General features: G+C 69.2%; 1 protein-coding gene across 4 annotated transcripts in view; it reads right to left on the bottom strand.

Moving 5' to 3' along the window:
• CASZ1 (castor zinc finger 1) overlaps positions 1-22323 on the bottom strand; it is a 150436-nt gene that overhangs the window by 17756 nt on the left and 110357 nt on the right. For all 4 annotated transcript variants that reach the window (XM_084875272.1, XM_084875273.1, XM_084875271.1 and 1 more), the window contains 7 exons: positions 10790-11272; positions 6785-7637; positions 5481-5549; positions 4009-4099; positions 3069-3233; positions 1611-1783; positions 530-1344 (listed from right to left, as the gene is read on the bottom strand). In XM_084875272.1, the coding sequence (XP_084731398.1) occupies positions 530-1344; positions 1611-1783; positions 3069-3233; positions 4009-4099; positions 5481-5549; positions 6785-7637; positions 10790-11272 (2649 nt within the window). The remainder of the gene's footprint in view (positions 1-529; positions 1345-1610; positions 1784-3068; positions 3234-4008; positions 4100-5480; positions 5550-6784; positions 7638-10789; positions 11273-22323) is intronic.

Genomic DNA, 22323 nt, shown 5'->3' with positions numbered 1-22323 from the left:
CGCTATGCCGGCCGCTCCCAGCCCTCAGCGGCCGCCGTGCCAGCCGGCCGTGCGAACAGCGGGTCAGGGCCGTCTAAGATCTCCTGGGCAGGCCGGGCCGAGCAGAGCCTGGGCAGGGCCTCAGCAGCTGGGGGGCCGTCCGGGCGCGAGTCTCCCCAAGTGTTCCTGAGGGCAGCCCCCCACCACCGGGCTGGCCTCCTGGAGGGAACGGGGGCTCGGGCCTGCTCCCGGCAGCGGCTGGATTGTGACTGGGCAGGGATGGGGGGACAGCTAGCACAGGCACCCCCACTTCACCGGCGAGGACACAGAAGCCAGAGCTGCCTAGGCTGGGCCGGTCAGCATGAGGGGCCCCAAGAAGGACAGAAACAGGACAGAGGCCGAGATGAGGCAAAGAGGGGGGCTCTTGGGGCAGGGGCCGTGGGTGTGGGGAGCAGGGAGATGCCTCTGCCAGACACCCCCCACTCTGCTCTGCCCCCTCCCCCCGCGGCCTGCGAGGTGCTGGATCCGGGGCCGGGCCCGGCCTGCTCACCTGGGTCAAAGGTGGCAGAGGGCTTGAGGGCGGCGGCGGCCAGCCTGGCCATCATGGGCGAGATGAGGCCCTTGCTGGCAGAGATCCTCTCCATGATGGAGGCGGGGGGCACCGGGACCGCGGCGGCGGCGGGGGCGGGGGCGGAGTCGCTGGCGGCCCCCGAGGCGGCGGCCAGCGCGGGGGTGTCGGGCGTGGCTGATGACACGGCCCCCATGAGGCCCGGGGTGCCCCTGCCCGGGAGGAGGGAGAAGTAGGAGGCGGCGGCGGCGGGCAGGCCCGAGTTGGAGAGGGCCAGGGCCAGCGGGATGGCGCCGGGCAGGGCCTGGGACAGCAGCCCGGGCACCTTGCCGGGCGGCTTGGCGGCCCCGGGCGCGGCCTCGGCGGCCGTGGCGGCGGCGGCCAGGGAGGCAGAGGACTGCTGGCTGGTGGGGGAGGCGCTCAGGCTGGAGTTCTTGCTGCTCAGGGCGGAGAAGTCCACCAGGTCGTCGTTGCTGGACTCCTCCTGCTCGGCGTCCTTGGCGCCCAGCAGCGCGGGCGGCAGCCCCAGCACGCCGGCCGCGCGGACGTGCCGGCGCTCGTGCTTGCGCTTGTGGGAGGTCATCTGGCTGGTGGAGGTGAAGGTGAAGCCGCAGCCGGCGCGGATGCAGTGGAAGTGGTTGGTGGCCTTGCTGTACACGCAGCCCTCGTACTTGCACTCCTCGTACTTGTAGAACTTCTTGAAGCCGTCCTTGGCGTACGCGTCGTCCTTGATGTGGTAGCTCTTGTGCTTCTCGATGTCGCACTTGTTCTTGAAGGTGAACGTGCAGCCGGGGCGCCTGGAGGGGCGGCGGGGAGCCTGTCACGGGCCGCGGGGGGCCACGTGGGGCCGGACAAGGCCCCGCCCCGCTCCCACCGGCCGGACCCCGAGGCGGGGCCTCTGCGCAGCCCGCTCTGCTGTTCCTGAGCTGCCCCCCTCCCCCCGGGGCCGGGTCTCCAGCCTCCCGCCCCCCCCCAAGGCCGGTGCCCCCACCCCCCGGGGCCGGGTCTCCAGCCTCCCGCCCTCCCGAGGCCACCCCCCCCCCGGCGGGCTGGCACCCGGTACCTGCAGTGGAAGTGGGTGGTCTTCTGCCCGTAGAACTGGCAGTCGGCCGTGCCGCAGTCCTCGGTGGCGCGGAAGCGCTGGAAGCCGTCGTTGATGAGCTGCGTGTTCTTCTTGTGGAAGTTCTCGTGCGTCATCACGTCCGACGTGCTGGTGTACACCTTGTTGCAGCCGACCTGCGGGGGCGGGGCTGTCAGGGGCACCGAGGCCGGGCACCCACGCCGGCCGCCCCCGGCAAGGCCAGAGGGGCTGCTCTGACGGTGCCGCCGGGGCCGGGGGCCGGGGCCGCGGGCCTCCCGGCTCCGGGCACCTCGGCGCCTGCACACACCCCCGTGGAGCCCGAGGGTGACGTGGGGGCACAGAGAGAAGCCCTCGCGGCCCGGCAGGCCTCCGGGGCCGGGCCCTGCCCGTGCTGAGGGTCAGGTTGACCTCAGGGGCGGACATAGGATGTCCGGGCACAGGCGTGGGGTCCCCTCCTGCAGGAGGTGGTTTGGGGTCCCAGTCTGTGGCTCCTCCTCTCAGCCCCCCCGGCGGAGGCAGGCGGGACCCGGGCCCGCGGTCACCTCAGCCCAGGGACGCGCTCCGGGCAGGTTCCTGGCACGGGGCCCGCCCCACCCACCCGGCCGGGCCCAGGCAGGCAGCGTTGCCATATCGAGTCAAAACCAGCGGAGTCCGCGCCCTCGGAAGCCGGGCGGCCGTGCCAGTGTCTGCACCATCTCAGGCCGGGGGCGGCGCCCAGGTTGTCTCAGGAGGCATAACAACCCCCGACAAACACGGAGGCGCGGCGGCCGCTCCCCCGGCCTGACACCTTGAAAAAGCCCAGACTCTGCGTGGCATTAAAACAAAGAATTAAACAAAAACCTCCCCGGGAACCCTTCGCAATGCCGCTCTCGGCGTTAAAGCCTGAAAAACGTCCGTCTGTGTAAACAGCGCGCTGGCCTGCGCCCGCACCAAGTATGGCCATTGGGCCGGCCCCGCCCTGGCCCCCCGGCCTGGCCCCCCGGCCGCTGCCGGCCTGAGCCCCGGACTCCCCCCTGCACCCTCACCCGCCTCCCTGTCCTGGGGCCTGTGGCGGGGGCGGGCGGCTCCCGTTGGGGAGGGCAGCAGGGGAGGGGCGGGGGGTGGGCAGCGCAGGGTCCGGGAGGGGAGGGGTGGGCGGGCGGGGGGCGGGCAGCTCAGGGTCCGGGAGGGGAGGCAGCGGGGGCGGGGCGGGCGGGGGGTGGGCAGCTCAGGGTCCGGGAGGGGAGGGGTGGGCAGCGCAGGGTCCGGGAGGGGAGGCAGCGGGGGGAAGGGCGGGCGGGGGGCGGGCAGCTCAGGGTCCGGGAGGGGAGGCAGCAGGGGAGGGGCGGGCGGGGGGTGGGCAGCTCAGGGTCCGGGAGGGGAGGAGTGGGCGGGCGGCGGCGGGCAGCTCAGGGTCCGGGAGGGGAGGGGAGGGGCGGGCGGGCGGGCGGCGGCGGGCACCTGCATGCAGTGGTAGTGGGTGCTCTTCCCGTTGAGGTGGCAGCCGTGGTAGTAGACGCTGCAGTCGTCCAGAGGGCTGAAGCGCATGAAGCCATGCTGCAGCGAGTTGTCGCGCTTCTTGTGCATGTTGTAGTGCCGGATCACGTCCTGCTTGCTCGTGAACCTCTGCCGGGGGAGAGGCCGGGTTGGCGGGGGCCCAGCCTGCCGTAGGCCGAGAGCGCCAGCCAGGCCGGCCGCTGGCCCCCGGCCCCTCGGGCCTCCCTGCGAATAACCCTGCCGCCTGGGGTCGAGGCAGCCCAGGTGCCTCAAGGCTGGCCCGGGACCTCAGGGGAGACAGTTCCAAGGCTCCAGAACCACAGACGCTTCCCTGGCCTCCCCGTGGGCTCCGACAGCCGACAGCCGTGCCCGGGAGCAGAGAGGGCGGCCTGGACCCAGCCTCTGAGGCAGGGGCTCGGGGGGGGGGGGACACATCAGCCCGGTGCCACCCATGGGCTATGGCGAGGAGGCGAAGGGAGCAGCCCCTGTGCAGCTGCCCTCCCTCCCATCACTCGCACGAGCTCTGCACTCGCCAGCGGGTGCCTCTGAACGTGACAATGTACCTGAGCCTCAGTGTTACCACCTGTAAAATGGGGCAGTAACGCCAACCTCCTAGTTCCCCAGGAAAGTCAATTAAATAAGGTGCTTGGGCTCCGGCCCAGTCCCAGGTGCAGGCAGGCTCAGGGGATGGGCACTGGAGTTGTTAGCACCCGGCTGCAGATGGCTGCAGATCCTACGAGATGCCCGCGGGCAGGGGTCCGGGTGCGTGGACAGGCCGGCGGTCCTCCGGGCTCACTGCCTCCCGGAGTTGAGTGCAGGCTGCTGGGGCAGCCCTGAGCTCCCGCCCCCGCTGGAGGGGCTCCCGGGCCGTCGGCACAGGGGCAGGCGGTGCCCGGGGCCTCACCTGGTAGTTGCACTCGGGGTCCAGGCAGTGGTAGTGCTCGCGGTACTGGTAGGCGCAGTGGATGTGGCCGCAGTGCTGGCTGCCCGAGAACCTGCGGGGAGGGGGCGGCTCAGACTCTCCGGGCCTGAGCAGCGGGAGAGGTGCCCGGGCCCTGGGTGGGGTGTGGAGGGCAGAGGTGGCCTGCGGGGGGAGGGGTGGAGGCCCGAGGAGGCCGGACAAGGGATGGAGCCATCGGGAAGCCTAGCGCCGTCTGCCCGGGGGTCCCTCTGCCCTGGGCGTGAGAGCCAGGGGAGGCGCCGGGGCCTGGCACCCATGGGGAGAGCGAGGAGCTGGGGCAGCCCAAGGCCAGAGCAGAGAGGGGTGGGACGGGGTGGGGTGGGATGAGACGGGCGGTTTTGTGCAGGTGCTGCCTCCCGCCCGCACTGGGCCAGGTGCGGGGACCCCGGCCGAGCCGGGCCAGGGCTCTCTCGCCCGGAGATGCTGCCGGCTCTCTGCCCTGGGCTTTCCTGACACTTGAAACGGGACAGCGTTATGAATTTTTAAAGCGCAGCATCTGTCTGGTTCCCGGGGCCTGGTGCATACGCCGCAGCGGGCTCTGAAGCCCGAGCCCCCGCCTGGCCACGGCCCCCCCTCCCCCCCAGGAAACCCCGTGCCTGTGCCGGCTCCAGGCCCCGAGGGCGCCGGGCGTGGCTCCCGCCCGGGGACGGCCACCCTGGGGAGATCACGCCATGGCAACCGCGGGAGGAGGCAGGCTCTCCGCCGCCCAGCCGGACAGCCAGAGACAGAGGGAGGGACGGAGGGGCCGAGGCCCCCTTGTTCGGGGGGAACCACTTGCAAATAAATATTTAAGCCGAAGCTGCCAAAGGGCCATCTGCTGAGGCGCTAATAATAATGACAATAATAATAATAATAATAATAATAATAATGAAAGAGAGCAGAGCGAAGCTGCAGACAGAGAGGGAACCCGGAAGATCAGCAGAAAGGCAGCTGCCGGGGCCCGGCCCCGCCGTGTGCTGCCCCCGCAGGCGCTGGCGGCCAGGGCCTGGCTCGGGGTCTGCTGAGGGGGAGGTTACCTCCGTCCTGCTGCCTGAAGGACGTAGGGGGCAGGTCTGGAGTCGGGGTGGGGTGGGGGTGAGGGCCAAGGCCTGGCCCGGGCTGCGTTCTGGCCAGTCCCAGTGGCCCACACCCACCCAGGGGGGCCCTACGCTCACCCGTGGCCAGGCCCTGCCCTTGGGCCCCCGCAGGAACCCGTCCTGCCTGGGGTGTAAGCTGCTTAAGGGCCTGCGGCCGGGATCACACCCCGGGGGCGGGCCTCCGAGACGGGGCAGGAGTGTGTGGGGATCCGGGGGCAGCGGGCACCTCGGCACGCGTGGTGGGGTGGACGTATGGTGGACATATGGTCCCCTGGCATTCCTGGCGCCCCCCCACCCCCCTCACCTGCTCTCCGGACCCATCTCCTCCCAGGGGCCTACCTGGCAATATATTTCTGGTAAATGTTTACATCTTCGGTGACAGCTGGTTTATCTGTGGGCAGTCCGTTCCTGGTGAGAGACACAGGGCACAGCCGGTTAGCGGGCCGGGGCGGCCTCGTGGCCCAGGAGCGTCCGGGAGCGGCTCCCTGCCCGGGCCTGGCCCTGCTCTCCCCGCTCGGTGCCCGAGGCCCCCGGGGTGGGGCTGGCGAGGCCCAGGGCAGACGCCTGGCTGGGGGTCGGTGAGCGTAGGCCCAGCCAGGCGTCCCGGAGGCAGGGCCGGGGGCCCGCCTCGGGCACGGGCCTGGCCTGGTCTGCCTGGCAGAAGCCTCAGAAGCTGGGCCCGGGGGTCAGGAAGCTGCTGGCGGAGGAGGGGGGCGGGCACCCCAGGGGGTCCCCAGGGGAAGGGGCAGCTCTGCCTCCTGGTGTGTGGCCCCATCTCGGGGGAGAGGGTCTCGGTCGGCCCCGCCGCCCGTAGCCAGTCAGTTCCCCGCCGGCTGGGGCAACGGCTTCGGCCTTTCCGTCTCAGGGCACACAAACCTCCTCCCAGAACTCCGCGGCTCACCCCAAAGGATGCTTCTGGCCGATCGGACACAAAAACACAGGCAGCACTTTGACTTATTTCACACCACGACTACCGTGCTGGCTGCTGCCGTCTTTTTATTTGACAGCCTCAGGGGAGAGAGGTCAGTGCTCCCGACCGAAGGCTCAGGCAGGGCATGTTTTTAAAAGTTCTTGGGGCGCAGCAGCTGGAAACCACCGGCCTGGGGGTGAGCGCTGAGCGTGCCCCCCGACTCTCCCCAGCCTCCTGCCTCCTCTCGCTGCCTTCCCTGTGGCCCAGGCTCCGGGCCCGGGAGCCGCGGCCACCAGCTTGGGCTCCGGAGCCACCACCCAGAGCCGGCTTCCCTCAGTCTGATGTGGCCCCGGGGGTGGCAGGAGGGAAAGCCTGTGACAGGCACACAGGCCGCCGGGCGCAGGGGGCATGTGTGTCAGCGGACAGCACATGCACAGAAGGGCCCGGGGCGAGGCATGTGTGCACACAGGACGTGTGGTGTGCGGGGTGGGCCCCTGAACTGGGCATGAGCGCTCAGGCGGGCAGAGGGACAAGCGTGAATGTGTGCTCACGTGAGCACACATGTGTGAGCCGAAGCACATGCGTGAGGATCCTGGCGTGCGTGAGTGCACAGCTGATGTGCCTGAGTGTAAGAGTGTGTCCACAGAGGCAGGGCCATGGCCGGGAGGTGGGGTTGGGGGTGGGGGGGGAGAGGGGGGTGGGAGGGGCAGGCGGCAGGGAGGGGCGGCCTTACTTGACGGTGGACACGGTCCCCGTGGTGATGGAGTCCGTCTTGGAGAAGGTGGACTTCAGGTACTCGGGCGCGTTGAAGGGCAGGGAGGCGGGGGGCTCGGGCCCGGGCCCCGCGGCGCTGGGCGCTCCGGGCGCGCCGGGCACGCCGGCGAGGGGCGCGGGGGCCAGGCCGGGCGCGGGCGGCGCCTTGGCGGCGGGGCTGGGCTTCGGGGCGGCCCGCACGTCGTACTTGGAGGGGCGGCCCACCTTGCCCGTCTTGAAGGCGATGGCGCCGCCCATGTCGGGGCTGCCCTCGCCCGGCTTGAACAGGTGCAGGTACTTGACGTTCTCCAGGTCGTACTTGGACGGCTTCTTGTAGGTGCCGCCGTTCTGCGGCCGCAGGTGCTCGCCGGTCTTCAGCTTCTGGATGAAGAAGTCGTACTTGGAGGCGCGGGCCACCAGGCCCTGCATGGGCACGCCGCCGTGCGAGGGCAGCGGCAGGATGGTGGCCTTGGTCTCCAGGTGCGGGGCCGGGTGGCCGGGCAGCCGCAGGCCGGGCAGGGGGCCGGCGGCCGGGTCCTTGCCGGCGGCGCGCCCCTCGGCCTTGGTGCCGTGGGCCGGCCAGGACAGCTGCTCGCCGGCCTTGAGCTTGCGGATGTACTCCTCGTACTTGGAGAAGCGCGCCCGCTTGCTGAGCGCGTCCTCGCCCGCCGGCTGCGCGGAGGCGGCGGCCTCGGGGGCGGCGCCCGCCTGCAGCCGCTCGAAGCTGATCTTCCGGGCCAGCTCGTCCCGCGTGTTCTGGTCGTCGTAGCCGAACATGCCCAGGAACTCGGTCATGGTGGAGGCCGCGTAGTCCCGCAGTGAGGAGGCCTCTCCTGCGGCGGGCGGGGGGGGGGGGGGGGGGGCGGTCAGTGCGGGGCGGGAGCGGGGGAGGGGGCAGGGACAGGAGCCCCCCCCCCCCCCCGAGGGGCAGGTGTGGAGGGGGCCGGGGCGGGGAGGGGCGGAGCGGGACATGATCTACGGGCGTTTGGCTCACTTGTTAGGTTTTACGACTCTTAAATTAATTTGTTTAAAAAAAAAAGTAATTAATACTGGGGTAAAATAAAACGAGTTCATCAATGCCAGGAAAATCAATTTCCTAAATGTTCTGGCCGATGGCTTTTCAGTACATTAAACAAAGTTTCATAAACGTCTCCGCTCTCGCCTTGGCCTCATACGAAGGAGAAGCCGTTTTCCTGGAAGTGAGGCAGGTCCCGGCCGGCCTCGGGCGGGGGGCCCGGGCCTGGGCCGGGGCAGGTGGGACGTGGCCTGCGGCTGAGGGGCCTCTGGGGGTGGGGGTGGGGTGCGCCTGGCAGAGCCTGCCCCAGGACGGAGCCTCCCCGAACCCCACAAACGGACCCACAGGACCTAACCCCCGGAGGACCTGGCCTCACGGCCCCGCCCAGAACCCCCGATTCCTAAGGATCCCAGACACTGGCTGAGTCCGCTGGTCACTCACTCATGCACAGGTGGCCGCCCGAGGGGTCAGGGCCTGAGAGGGCACAGGCCCAGGTGTGACCCGTCTCTGCCCCCCCGAGTCCACGCCAGGGACACGGAGAACCCGAGCACCCCCCACAGGGACCACGTGCACACACGCTGGCCACCCCTTTCCGACTCAGAGACACACGTACACAGACCCCCCACCCACGCCCAGCGCCCGAGGCCCGCCTCAGGGTGCGGAGGGGGTGATCCGATCCTCCCCGGGGCTCTCTCTGGAGACCCCGCCCTTCCACACCCGCCCTTCCCACCCACCCCCGTCAGCCAGGTGACCCCTCAGCTCGCACAGGACACTCCTTCCCTACTCTGTGCTCTGCCCGGAACCGGGGGTGGGTGAGACCACAGGGCCTCGGGGGCATCTGTGTTCTCCCCACTCGTGTCAGAGCCCGCACACCCAGGCACGCACACCCAGGCACACCCAGCATGGAAGGACCCCAGGCTGCGGGCCTGGAGGCACAGTCAGGGGAAGACAGGGTGGGAGGCGCAGGACTCGGCACCGGGGCAGGCGGGTGTGTGTGTGCGTGTGCGTGTGTGTGTCTCCTCCAGGTCCCGCGCCCACCTGCCAGGGCTGGAGGTCTCAGGCCACCTGGAGGCGGTCTTCTAGGGCAAGACTGGGCTTGGGCACAAGAGCAAACCCAGCCAGCCGGGCAGAGAGGCTCTGAGCTCGGGGGAGGGAGGAGCAGGCCTGGGAGGACAGGGCCCCACCAGGTGCGGAGAGACAGTCCTGGGCAGCCCCTGAGGCGGGCAGGGCCCACAGACAGCTGTCCCTGGGGCTGGGGGTGAGGGGGGCAGCGGCCGGTGGGCTGCAGTCCTGTCGTAAGCTCCGTGGGGCCGCGCCTGGCCTGGGAGGAGTGGGCTCTTGCTGTCAGATTCCGAGGCTCAGGGACCAGGGAAAGAGCCTAAAAATAGCCGGAGGCAGCGGAGCCCTCGCTATATATGGCAGGGAGACAGGCTCTGAGGGCCGGCGGCTGAGACGGGGAGGGGCCGGGCCCGGGTCCCAAGGTCAGCGGAGAGGGTGGCCCGGGCGCAGCCCACCGTGGGCAGCTCAGCCCCGGGCGCTCGCACGGCCACCCGGAGTCCCACGGGGCCGCAGACCGGGGGAGAGGCCTGGGCCACGGACCACGGGTGCCTCCGCCCCGCCCCGTCACTGGCCCCCCTGCCAGAGCCAGGAGGCAGGAGGCCGAGGTCCCAGGGCCGGCAGGACGGAGCCGGGCGGGGAGGAGCCGGGCACCTGAGAGACGGCCGTCCCTGCCCCCCCCCTCGGCCCGCAATCACCTTGCGTCGGGAGGAAGGGCTTCCCTATCGGAGGAAGCTGAAGGTCACACTTTTCCTCATTGATCTTGCAATGTTTGTTAATTACTCTGTCACTGATGTGGCGAAGGATAATTAAACAGCTCTGTTTATATCTTATATGCATAATTACGTGGCTGCGCCGGGAGGGGACGTGCCCCTCACTGCGGGGTGGGGGGAGGGGGCAGGGGCGCGGGCGGGGGCGGCTCGGCACCAGGCACGGGCGGGCCGGGGAGGAGGCTGGGGAGCCGAGCGAGAGCCCACATCCCGGGGCTCCGTCCTGGGGGCCCCCCGCCCTCCCCCGGAGCAGGAGGAGGTCAGGCTGCTCCCAGGACGAGGAGCCGTCAGCGGGAGCCGGGCCTCCGCCCCCTCGTGGGAGGGGTCGGCCAGAGGACACGTCCGGGCAGGGCCCCCCGAGGCCCCGGGCCCTGTGTGAGGGGTCCTGGCCGGGTCCCGGGAGGGAGGAGGTGGGCGGGGAGGAAGGCCTGTCCGACAGCCGCGCGGGAAACCCCCATGGGGGCACGTGCTCCGCGCTGTGTCCCCACCCGGTCCTCTCCGCACACGCGTGTAGCTGTCCACCCACACGCTGTCCGTCCTCCCGCCTGCCTGTCCTCCCGTCTGTCCGTCCGCGCATGGCTTCCCGAAGACCCGCTGGGCGCTCGGCAGCCCCCGCCCAGCCCCGCTCACACACGGGGGAGCTGCCTGCCAGGCCCGGGCCCTCTCACCCCGGCTTCACTCAGATCCCGCCCGGCGGGCCTCCCCTTCTGGAGCTCGGCTCCACCCAGCCCCCTCTCCGCGGGTGTCCTCCCGGGAACCAGGCGCCAATATTTGGAACAAGAGTGAACGGAAGTGCGGAAAGGGTTTGGCTCAGTGGATAGAGTCTCGGCCTGTGGACTGAAGGGTCCCGGGTTTGATTCCGTCAAGGGCATGTACCTTGATTGCGGGCACATCCCCAGCGGGGGGTGTGCAGGAGGCAGCTGATGGATGATTCTCTCTCATTGATGTTTCTAACTCTCCCTCTCTCTCTCTCTCTCTTCCTCTCTGTAAAAAAATCAATAAAATATAAATAAATAAATAAAATAAAAGTAACTAACTATAAAAAAAGGGGTGAGCCAAGTGAGCATGTTCGGTGGACATGCCCCCCCCCTTCCTGCTGGCCTCCTCTCGGGGTGACGCCTATCGAGGGGTCCCTGATACCCACCTGCGGGCTGCCTGGCGCCGGGGCCCCCGCCGTCCTTGGAGGCCGGCCTGTCGGCGTCCCTCTCGGCGGCGCCGTCCTTGGGCTCCTCGCCGGGGTCCTCCTCGTCGCTGCAGCCGCGGGGCTGCACCATGTACACGCCCTCGGGCGGCAGCTCGGGGCCCTCGCGGGCCGGGCGGCCCAGCAGGGGCGCGGGCGCGGGCTCCTCGCTGTACTCCCCGTTCACCCACTTCTCGATCACCGCCCGCCGCTTGTCCTCCTCGCTGCGGGCGCCCCGGGCCGCCCCGGGCTCGGGGCCGCCCCGCTCCCTGTCCTGGGGCCTCCGCGGGCTGCCCTCCGCGCGGGCGCCGGCCTCTGCCCCCTTCTCCACCACCACCTGGCGGCTCAGCTTGGCGCAGATGGCGTTGAGCTTCAGGCCGCCTTTGCGCTTGGCCGCCATGGCGGCGGGCTTGCCTGCGGGCGGGTCGGTGCACCGGGTGCCTTCAGCTGCAGAGGGTGGAGAGAGAGAGAGAGAGAGAGGTCAGAGGTCAGGCACAGCCACCCACCTCAACAGCCAAAGGTTGGCCACGCTGCGCTGAGACTGAACCCCGGTGCATGCATGAGCCCCTCACGAGGCTGAGCTGTGGAGGCCACGCTCGCCATCGCTCCATCCTGCAGCCTGGCTCGGACCCGGGCACATGCCAGCTGGTCTGAGGGTTTTGGGAATGAACGAATGAATGAATGAATGAATGAGCGGCTCCTCCAGCACGAGGGGCAGTCTCCTCCCAGCACCGGTTCCTGGAGGCACTTCCTAGCACCTCCTCTGAGAGGCCGGCCGGCCAGGCCCGTTCCTATAAAGGAGGCGCACTGAGAGCTGGGCGTGGGGCCGAGCCGGCCGGGCCAGCAGCCTGGCTCCCCTGGGGAGCGGCTACTGCACGGTCCACGGGCGAGGGGACAGCGGAGAGCCGGGAGCAGCCGGGCAGCCCCGTGCCTTCCTGTCCCAGCAGCCCCGGTCGGCACCTGTCCCCACCTGGGCATCTCTCCCAGGCCCTCCTCTGCCTGGCCCCCCGGGCCCCGGCCCCGCCGACTCTGGCCTCTGCCCACAGAAAGCCTGAGCCTCCGCTGCTCCAGCCTCTCCCTCTGGGTCCTCTTGGCCCCGCGTGTCCCCTCCGGACACTGCCTACCACCTCCTCTGGCCTCAGTCCGAGGGCAGAGCTCCCCCGGCCCCTCCAAGGGCCACGGGACCCCCCCTCTGCCGGGACCAGGAAGGCCTGGCTGGCCCCGCTTCCCAGATGAGAAGGCGCAGGAGCAGCGCCCCATCCCCAAACACGACAGCCCAATACGAAAACCCCCAAGTCTCACGGAGCTGCCTGCCGCCAGCCGCCTCCCGTGGCTACTGCCCACCCAGGTGGCACATGGCAACCCAGCTCCCCATGCGACCTGGGACCCGCCTCAAAGGCCAACAGGGGTGCGCCTGCCTGCCTGCCCGTCCATCCATCCATCCATCCGCAAAGCCCCTCCTCCTGGGTGTCCCCGTGGCAGAGCAGGGGCAGGGCGGTGGCCACGACAGACCCACGGGCCCAGCCGCCCCCGGAAGCGTCTCGACGTCAGGGCTCCGTCTGTGTCTCCACAGAGGTCAGAGGCTACGCGAGGGGAGGGGCTCTGCTCCCGGCCACGCCGGGAGGAGGCTTTGCCATCCGCACCCTGAACACCCCACCTCGGCCCCCGAGAAGGGCCAGGCAGGGACGCCCCCACCTGTGCCTGCCCACAGGAGGCCCGGCTGGTACACATGGATGACGGTCCCCCCAATACAGGCGATGCCCCGGGACCCCAGATCCTGGTGGGGCCTGGGGGTCCCAGCCAGCCCAGCCCCGCCCAGCCCGGCGTCAGGGCCAAGGCTGACACTCAGCCTCCCGCTCCCCGTGTCTGTCCACGTCTCCGAGCCCGACAGGGGCTCCTTCTCCAGCCCCGAGACGGGCCCTACTCGCACGTCTCACCCAACCGCCGGGCCGGCCGCCGGCGCCGGGACACCAAGCCTCCTCCAGCGGCCTCTGAGCACAGGACGGCTCACCTGGTCCCCTCGGCCCCTGCCCGGCGGGGACCGGGCGGGCGGCGTGGGGAAGCCTGCTCTATTTTTACCGGGAGGTAAGCAGCCAAGTGTGTATGGCAGACGGCAAATGAATCTATAAATATTTATCCCGAGGAAGAGGGAAGCAGAGGCTCCCAGGGCTGCCCTGGCTGCTGGTGACACCCACCCCCCTCCTGGGCCCCCACCCATCCTGGAGCCTCCGGGCACGCGGGCCCACCCCGCCCTGCCCACCCCTCTCCCCATCTCCACCGTGCGCCTGGCTGGGTCCCTCCTGGGCCCCACCAGCTGCGGTGCAGCTGTGCACCTAGGCCAACCCCTCGCCCCGCCTGCAGGCCTCTCTGCTCCACCTCCGCCCCCTCCACCTGCCCTCCAGCTGCCGCTCTGCCCCAGCCCACCTGCCTTCCAGATGTTGCCCTCCCTCTGACTCCACTGCGGGTCCCGGGGGCGGAGGTGGAGGCGGTGCGTGGGCCGGGGGTGCAGGGCGGGGGGGGGGGGGGGCTGGGGGCGGGAACTGGCCTTCCTCAGAGTGGAAACGCGTGCGAGGCCGGGGCGGCAGGTGGGGGTGGAAGGGCTGGGGTCCGAGCTGCCTGCACACCCGCCCTCCCTCGCCCCTCAGGGCCCCGGGACCCTGCAGACTGCCCCCCTCGTGGCCTGACCCCAGGCTCCCGTGCATGTAAACACTCCCCGGCGTTCTTCCCCAAAACATAAACGCCGCGGCCAGGCCTCAATGGGAGGAAGCCATCCGTCCCCGGGCCTGTCACTGCCCCTTTCATCTCCTTCCCCGGCTGGGGGCCGCGCTCTATTTACACTGGGCCTTCCTCTGGGAACAATGCTGCCCAGGGGGCGGCCGGCCGGGGCGGGGGCTCCGTGCCGCTCACCGGGACGGGCGCCGCGAGGGGAGGGCGGGCAGCTGTGCGGGCCCGGCCCGTGGCTCAGAGACGGCCGGGCGAGCCCAGGGAGGTGGCACAGCACCGTAGTTACGGCCTGGCCTCTGGGGCCAGGCGTCGTGAGTTCGAAGCCTGGCTCGGCCCCTCGCTAACTCTGGGCCCCGGACAGCCTGTCTGCCTGTGGAAGGGCACCGGACCGGAAGGGGCGAGGGTGCCTGTTGGACCGGGGGAAGGCAGCCGGGTGCGAGGGGGAAGGCAGGCCGGCGTGGGGCCAGGTCTGGGCACGAGCTCCCGAGGCGAGAGGGCAGAGAGGTCGGGAGGAAAGAGCGGCCGGAGGGCAGGGCTGGGCAGGCCGCCTCGGTGACAACTGGCCGCTCCCAGGCTCCCGGGGTCTGACCTTCCCTCCCTCCCTCCCGCCCAGGCTCCAGGCCCCGCCAGCCCTGGGCAGGCAGCTCTGGCGTCTGACCTGCAGGGTGAGAGGGACCGGCCGGCCCCGCGAGGCCCTGGCTCACAAGCCCCGTGGGGAGCCGGCGTGGCAGGTGCAGGCGGGGCCCCCTCCGAAAGGGAGGAAACTGACCCTGGAGCCCGAGGTCACCGAGGCCGGGCACAGCCAGGAGCCGGGGCGCCGTGATGGCCCCACGAAGCCACTGGGGGGGGGGGGGCTCCCCGAAGTCCTGGGCCTCCGTGTCCTCCCCTTCCCACGCCCCCACTCCCGGCTCCCGGAGCACGGAGCCCCTAAAGTGTTAACTGCGACGGGTAGAATGGAGCAGCAGATTGCTACAATAAATAATTTACTGATATTTATAAATATTCAAATCAGCCGGCTTCAGAAACCCGGGAAGGGAGGGCCCAGGAGAAGGGTCATGCTGGCAGCGCCGCCGCTCCCCCGAAGGCCGGGCGGCCCAGCTCCTGCCAGTCCGGGTGAGGGGGCCCGGCGCCGGCCCTCACCCTCCTCTGGGGGGCCTGGGTGTTGGGGTGGCTGAGACACCTCCGCCGCCTCCCCGGTCGGGCCAGGCCTCCCCGCCCGGGCTCCGGGGCCCGGGGCCCCGCTCGGCCCATCGTCCCGCCGGCCTCGGCCGTGAGTGATGCGCTCGGCCGGGCGGCCTGTCAGCCGCGGCTCCGCGTGCTTTATGGGCCCTGCCTGTGGCTCCGAGCTCCCCGGAGGAAATAAAGTTCTCCCCGCGCGTCCCTTCTAAACATTTCACTCAGTGGAAACGGTGTTTAAGAAAAATGAGGGCATATTTCTTCCTAAGGATGCAGTCCCCTTCGGCAGCCTCCTGCCCGCTGTACATCAGGAGGGGGGAGGCCAGGGCCAGGCGCGGCCCCCGGGGGGGGTCCAGTGCCCACCGGCCCGGTCACCTGGTGGCCGCCCTGGCCCGCCCGCCTGGAGCGATGGGGTGGCTGGCACCCGCCTGGCACCTCCCTGGCACAGGGGACGGAGCAGAGCGGGTCAGTGCCTCCTCCGTGGTCCCCACGTCCCCACGTGGCCACCGTCCTGTCCATCCCGACGAAAGGACAGAGGCAGCGAGGCTGGTCCCCGCCCACGGTCACCCAGACTCCTACCGCTGAGCTCCGGCCTCCAAGGTCAGGGCCCGAGACCCCCCCACCCGCCTCCCACAGCCTCCCTCCCCTTCAGGGGCGGCAACGCGGGGGCCTCCGCCCTGCGCCCCCCACGAACCGGCACGGGCGGGCCACAGCCTCTGCCGGTGCGGTGCCTGTGTGCGCGCCCCCGTCACCCTCGCCGGGCACCGTCCACGGCCGGTCCTGAGGACACGATGCCGGCAAGACCGCCTGTCCCGTGGGCCGTTTGGTTCATTAACCATGGACTTCGGTGCATCCTCACCCCTCACCCCAGGGCGTTTTCCCGTCGATGTGTAGAGCGAGGGGAAGGGACGGGGAGAGACACAGAGAGAAACATCCATGTGAGAGAGACACATCGATGGGCTGCCTCCTGCCTGCGCCCCAACCAGGACCGGGGATCGAGCCTGCCATGGAGGTTCATGACCTTGACTGGAATCGAACCCAGGACCCTTTCGTCTGCGGGCGGGCTGACATTACCCTCTGAGCAGACCCGGCGAGGGCGGACTGTGTAACTGGGATGAGAGGTGATGCTCGGATCATTACCAGCAAAAATCTCTGTGGTGGAGCCCTGACCGGTGTGGCTCATTGGATAGAGCCTTGGCCTGTGGACTGAAAGGTTCCAGGTTCGATTCTGGTCAAGGGCATGTATCTTGGTTGTGGGCACAACCCCAGTGGGGGGTGTGCAGGAGGCAGCTGATTTGTGTTTCTCTCTCATCGATGTTTCTAGCTCTCTCTCCTGTTCCCTTACTCTCTGTAAAAAATCAATAAAATATATTTTTAAGAAAATCACTGTGGTGGAGAACTGGGTGCCCAGGAGCTGGGAGTGTGGGCAGGGAGGAGGGGTCCCCAAAACACTGGCTATGGTCCCTGCTCCCCCGCACGCTCCCCCCTTTCTCCTCCCCCCCTTCCCCCAGTACATAGCCCATCTCCATCCCAACAGCCCCCCCCCAAACAGGATGGAATCCCCGTGGGGGGTGGGGGGCCTTCCCTCTGGCCCTATCCCACCCCCAGCTTCCGCGGGCGGGAGGAGGGGTCCCGGCTCCCCCAGGGCTCTCGCCCAGGTCTCCTGATCCCCAACAGCTCCACGCTGGGGGCGCCCGCTGGGCCCTGCTCGCCCCTTTTTGTTTATTTATTTATTTATTATGACTTTTTAGTCCAGTTAAAAGGTTTACTATCCAGATGCGTCTAAGTGGCCTCACTTAGCGTAAGTAACTCTATAAATCAGGGGAACTGCTAGCATCCACCGCACAGGCTGGCTATCAATCTCCCCAGGTCACAGCCCAACAGGAAGGGGAGAGAGAGTTACCACCCAGGGGAGGCTTCAAGCACGCACGCACGCCGCTCCGCACACCCGGCCCCGCGCGTGCACACGCGCAGGCGTCTGTGTGTGCGCAGCCGGGTCAGTCACACACGCACACGCAGAGCGGCCCGTGCACACGCGCAGGCGTCTGTGTGTGTGCGGCCGGGTCAGTCACACGTGCACATGCAGAGCGGCCTGTGCACACGCGCAGGCGTCTGTGTGTGCGCAGCCCGGTCAGTCACACGCACACACGCAGAGCGGCCCATGCACACGCGCAGGCGGCTGTGTGTGCAGCCCGGTCAGTCACACGTGCACACGCAGAGCGGCCCGGAGACTGGCACCGCAGCGGCCCAGACACGGCTGCTGTGGCCGAAGGGGAGACAGAGCCCTCGGTGCCCAGCTGTCCTGCCCGGGCGAGGGGCTCTGCTTGGTCCCCGTCCTGCTCCGTGGCCCTGGCCTCTGCCAAGCCCACAGGGCCCACGCTCCCCCGTGCGGTGCTCCCGGTGCGGTGCTCCCTGTGCCGTGCCCGAGGGGAGCCCTCGGCTGGAAGGGAAGCCAAGGAGACGGGCAGGGAGCTGCCGGCTGCAGCCACGGCAACGGGGCCGACGCTGTCCCACGTCCCTGCCCGCCTGCCCACGGCCGGGCACACCGGGACTCGGCACGGCCCTCCCAAGGGCAGCCCTGCCGGAGGAGGGGCCGGCGGCCGGCGGCCGGCAGAGACAGGAGGGGCGCAGCCAAGGAGGGCAGTGCCGGAGCCACCTCCGCAGCGGCTCTGGAGGCCCTGCCTGTCCCTTCGGGTGTGACCGGAGCGCGGGACCCGGGCTCCCCCAGCCCCAGAGGGCCCGGGCCCGGACGACCCCGCCGGGAACTGGGGCGGGGAGGCGGCTCCGGGTGCCCCCGGCCTCTCCCGGGGTCCCTCCTGGGTCCCCAAGGCCAGTCCCCCTCGCCCCCGGCCTCCCCGCTCCCCGCCGCCGCCCGCTGCGTCTCCCGGTGAACTCTATTCCTCTCTCCTCTCGGAAAACAACTGAGCTGTAAATACTGTTTAACCTTCCCCCTCCCCCCGCCCCTCCCCGCCGCACTATAAAAACACAAATATGCCATAACTCAGCCGGCCAGGCCGCCCCGCCGCCGGCAGGCCCCGCGCCCGGGCCTCTCAGGAAGGTCATTACAAACGACTTTCCGATTCACTGCTCCTGAAATAATTTTGTGTATTAAAACCTGAATCTGCACTTTCTGGGGCCGAAAGCCTCGCTTAATTATGGCGGGTGTCCTTGGGACGGACAGTGATCCTTCACTCGCCCGCCGCGCTGCCCGCCCCCGCCCGCCGCCCGCCCCCCTCCCCGGGCCCAATCTGTTTTCAAAGTGTGTCTGTCCTTTATTAAATTGTTTTCTTTTCCACATTATCAGTTGCCATGGAGACCTCATCTCTCGGATTATTTGAATTTCATTATATCTATTGATTTGGGAGCATTTCATCTTTTTTATTGTTTTTCTGTCAATTTTCAAAACGAATAACCATCTAATTTGCGTCAGCGCTGATTATGTTTGTCCCTCAATAGAGGTCGGCAGCTGCGCTGGGGAAACAAATCAATGAAAAACCATCATAAAACTCCCCACTCCGGGCTCCGGGATGTGTGGGTGACATTCCACGCCTGCGAGAGGCACACTCATCAGCTCCAAGTTCGGCGGCGGCGGCAGTGGCGGCCGGGCGGCCCCGCTCCGCGCTCGCCTCCTCCGGCCTTAATATTTAATCCCGCGATTCGGGGCATTATTAGCGGTGTTTTTATTAGCGCGGGCGCCTGTGCGTGCGGGGCGGCGGGCTGGCCGAGGCGTTAATTTGTGGGTGAGGCGGGGAGCCCCCCGCGGAGGGCAGGGCGGCCGGCGGGGAGGGGGCGGAGCGGGGAGCCCCGAGGAGGGACAGATGCTCTCGGGGATGGAGGCCCCCGGATGCGGGGCCGGAAAAGGGGGGGACGCAGACGCGGGACCGGGCGGAGGGGGGAGGAAAAGAGGGAATTCAAATTGCTTACTTTGTTGGTTTTTTCTAAATAATTTATGCAATTTTAAGCATTTATGTATAAATTTTTTAATAAGCCACCCCGGAGCAGGATGGCCATTAACATCCCCACGTCCTTCTGTCCAATGGGCTGGCGGAGAGGATCAATTTCTGAGAGTACTTTCCCTTCTTTATGACATGATAAAATGCTTTTAAAGCAACTTACACAAATATGGAATATTTTTTTCTCCCTTTGGCTCCCCCGTCCCCTCCTCTCCCTTCCCCTAACAGCCTTCTCACCCCGGGGGGGTGGGGGGGAGTGGGCTGGCTCTCCCGTGCACGTGCACACGCTGTGCACACGCTGTGCACACGCTGTGCACACGCTCGCCCTCCGGCCCGGGTGGGGGCGGGCTGGCAGGGAGACAGCCCAGTTCTGACTGGAACCGGCCGTGTCCTTTAACAAGGGCATAAACTTTCATTACCCATGCACGCAGTCAAAGACAATTTAGGGAAACGCGCTGCTCGGAAAAGGAAAACCTCAGCGATTCGCGGCCGCGCCGCTGCCATCTGGGGGGCTCGGCTCTCCGGCTCCGGGGAGCCGGCCCTGACCCCGGGGCCCCACAGGCCGGGGCGGGAGGAGGGGGCACCGGGCGGGCAGGGGCTGGGCCCCTTGGTCATGCCCCAACCCTTTCACACTCCCCCGCCCCCGCCCAGAATGGGCCCTTCATTTCTCCCCCCTGCTGGCACAGAGCAGGCGTCAGCTCTGGGGTGGACGGACAGATGGACGGACCGAGTGCAGGCGAAGGAGGAAAGCAGGGAAGTGGGCCCAGCACCCCGAGTCCCGTCCTCAGACCCACCGGGCGGGGGAAGGCCCCTCCGGGGTCACCTCTGGGAGCAGCTCCAGGAAGGGATGCCCCTGGGGTAGACGGGTGGCCCGGCCACCATCACCCCTGCCGCTGCCATGTCCCTGCGTCCCTGAGGAGGAGCCAGGCCTGTGAGGAAGAGAACTCGTGGTCCATGCCCAGTCCTGGGGACGCCCTACTGCCACGACCTTTCACCCTGCACCCCTCCTCCTGGGGAGTGGGGTGGGGGAGGCGGTGCTGAGGGCCGAGAGAGGGCCGGCCCTGGCTCCCAGCAGCCGCCTGGAGCCCCTCCCCACCCGTCTCTGGGACGGCGTCCAGCCTCGGGGACCACCCTGGGCACCTGGACTCAGGCGGCTCCCGAACAATGCACAGCGCCATCGCCATGCCGTCCTGTGCCTTTAAGCAGGGCCCGCCTCGGCCGGGCCTCGGGCCCTCCTGTGGCACCGGCTGCTGGGGGTGACGCGGGGTGACGTGGCTGGCACAGGCGGGCGGTGCCGGCCCCCTCCTGGTGGCACCCGTGAGCAGGCCGAGTCCAGCCTGGCATGGCCCTGCCCGTGCCCGGGCCCGGCCCTCAGGGCGGCCTCCGCTTGCCCCGCTCTCAGACCCGCTTCCTCCCGGGACCTCCCCTGCCGCGCCGGCCCAGGAGCCCAGGACCCGTCGCCCTGGGGCCCCCAGCATCCCTCCCCTGGGCGAGCCTGACGGGGGGCCCACGGCGCCCGGGGTGCCGGGGGCAGCGGCGGGCAGCACCCGTGCGGCCGGGGAGACCCGGCAGCGGGGCTGCGCCCACCGCCCCCTCCTCTGTGCTCAGCGCCCCCGACCGCCATTAAAATAACAAGTTTCTGTTACAACCTAAACATCCCCACATCCCAGACAGGGTTATATCACCCCCCAGTCACTCCGGGCCGTGCGCGCTCCGAGCCGCTCACGGCGGGCCCCTCCTGACGAAGTGACTTATTAAAGTTTAAACAGTAATTAACAGAACAATAAAAATAAAGGGATGTTTGGGGAGTCGTAGTGCGCACGGGGTTTTTGGCAGTGCCAGCACTTTCCCGGTGCCCTGCGCTGGCAGCAAAACGCGGCCCGAAGCCAGGGGCCAGGGATGGGGCCGGGCCAGGCCGGGAGACCCGGGCCTCGCGGGCCAGAGGGCGGGCCGGGCGGAGGGGAGGGCTGAGGGTCCGGGAGGTGGCGCGGGGTCTCCGCGGGGCTCCGGAGGGGCAGGGGCAGGGGCAGGGCGGGCTCCTGGGCACAGGGAAGAGGCGGCCTGGGCAGGAGACCAGGGAGCTGGGCTGCAGAGGCTCTGCAAAGCCAGAGCCCAGCCCTGCCGGGGCACTTCCGGGAGCCCAGGCCTCGGGCACCTCCGGCCAACGGCAGGTGGCCCTGGCCGGGGAGGGGTCAGCGTGTGCCCTGCAGCAAATGATTCCCGGGCTGGACCCCAGCCACTCGGGGCTCCCCTCCCAGTGGGGTGGGCACTGCCCTGTGTGAGGCTGGACGGGACAGGGCACCCCGGGAGGCCTCCTGCAGCTCCTGGCCTCCATGGGCACGAGGAAGGACTGGGGGGGCGGCCCTGCTTACTCCCTCTGGGAGGGGGAGACCAGCGAGCCAGCTGGGCCCCCTGTGAGGGCAGGAAGCACCCGGCTGGCTGGGCCCGGGGTGGGGAGTGGGTCCCCCACAGTGGGGTCCTCATTTGCAAAGGTTCTCAGGGAGATGGGCCTGGGGGGCTGGTCGCCTTCAGCCTCTGCCCAAGTTCCCCCTGGAGGCTCGGACACTGGCTGTGGGATGGCAGAGAGCAGGGAGGGGCCTCCAGAGAGGAGGCTCCATGGGAGGAGCTCACGGGCCTGGGGCCTGGGGAAGAGGGGGCAGCAGGAACCCTGGTGGCCACAGACATGTGTGTTATCTCACGCCCGTCAGTCAGGTCCTGGACCCCGAGGTCCTGCTGGGCTGACCCTGGGCTCACCACCTGTCGCCCGGGCACTGCCACAGGCTAAGCTGGGGAGGGGTGCCCCTGACCTTACTGTCTCCAGAGCCCACGGTCAATTTCACTGCCTTTGCCCGCTCGGCTCCCGTGCCTGCCCTTCTCCCAGGAGAGCCGCTATGGAATCAGCATTCCCCAGAGTGGCTTTTCAGTATGGCGTCCCCAACGCAGTCCTTCCCAAGAGGCCGAGTGTGGGGTCCACCTGGGGGCGCTGTGAGGCCCCTCCGAATACTCTCCGCCCTCCATGTGGCCTCCTCCGTCTCCCGCCTGGGCCTTCCAGGCCTCGGTCCCCCGGGCGCCGGCCTCCGACAGCCTGGACCAACCGGCACCACGCCCAGGAGCCACGCCCGGCCCAGGCAGGCAGCCCGCTGGCCCCTGGCACCCTCTCCGGTGCCGGTTCCTCCCATCGCGGCCTCAGGAGGGACGTGAGCAGCTGGGCCGCGTGGAGGTGCGAGGCTGGGCTGAGGCCGGAGAGGCTCTCTCACCTCGGTCTCCTGAGAGCCGGCTCCGGGCGGCTGGCGGGCACACAGGGCAGAGGCCACGCCGCTGCCTCTCGCCGAGGCCCCTGCGGACGCAGCCGCGAGGGGCGTGCGGGCCCCCGGCCTCGGGCCTCGGGCAGGAAGCACTGCCTGAAGGTGTGCCTGGGAGCCAGAGCTTTCTTCCTCCTCTCCGGGCCGAGCTCTTTGGCGCTCCAGCCCGGTCCCCAAGATGAGGGACTCCTGCGAGGAGAGACTGAGGGTCCAGGCGGAGAGGGCAACACGGGGGTGGGCGATGCTGCCCCAGCCGCTCTGCCTGGGAGCCAGGCCCGAAGGAGCCGCAGGCGCTCACACCCCTCCTGCTGGGGAACCCGCCCGGGGCACCCAGCGCCCAAGC

Source organism: Pipistrellus hanaki (genome assembly GCF_964339955.1).
Source record: "Pipistrellus hanaki genome assembly, chromosome: 2".
Classification (NCBI taxonomy): Eukaryota; Metazoa; Chordata; class Mammalia; order Chiroptera; family Vespertilionidae; genus Pipistrellus; species Pipistrellus hanaki.
The sequence above is the reverse complement of the archived record's forward strand: the minus strand, read 5'-3'. Positions and strand labels throughout refer to the sequence as shown.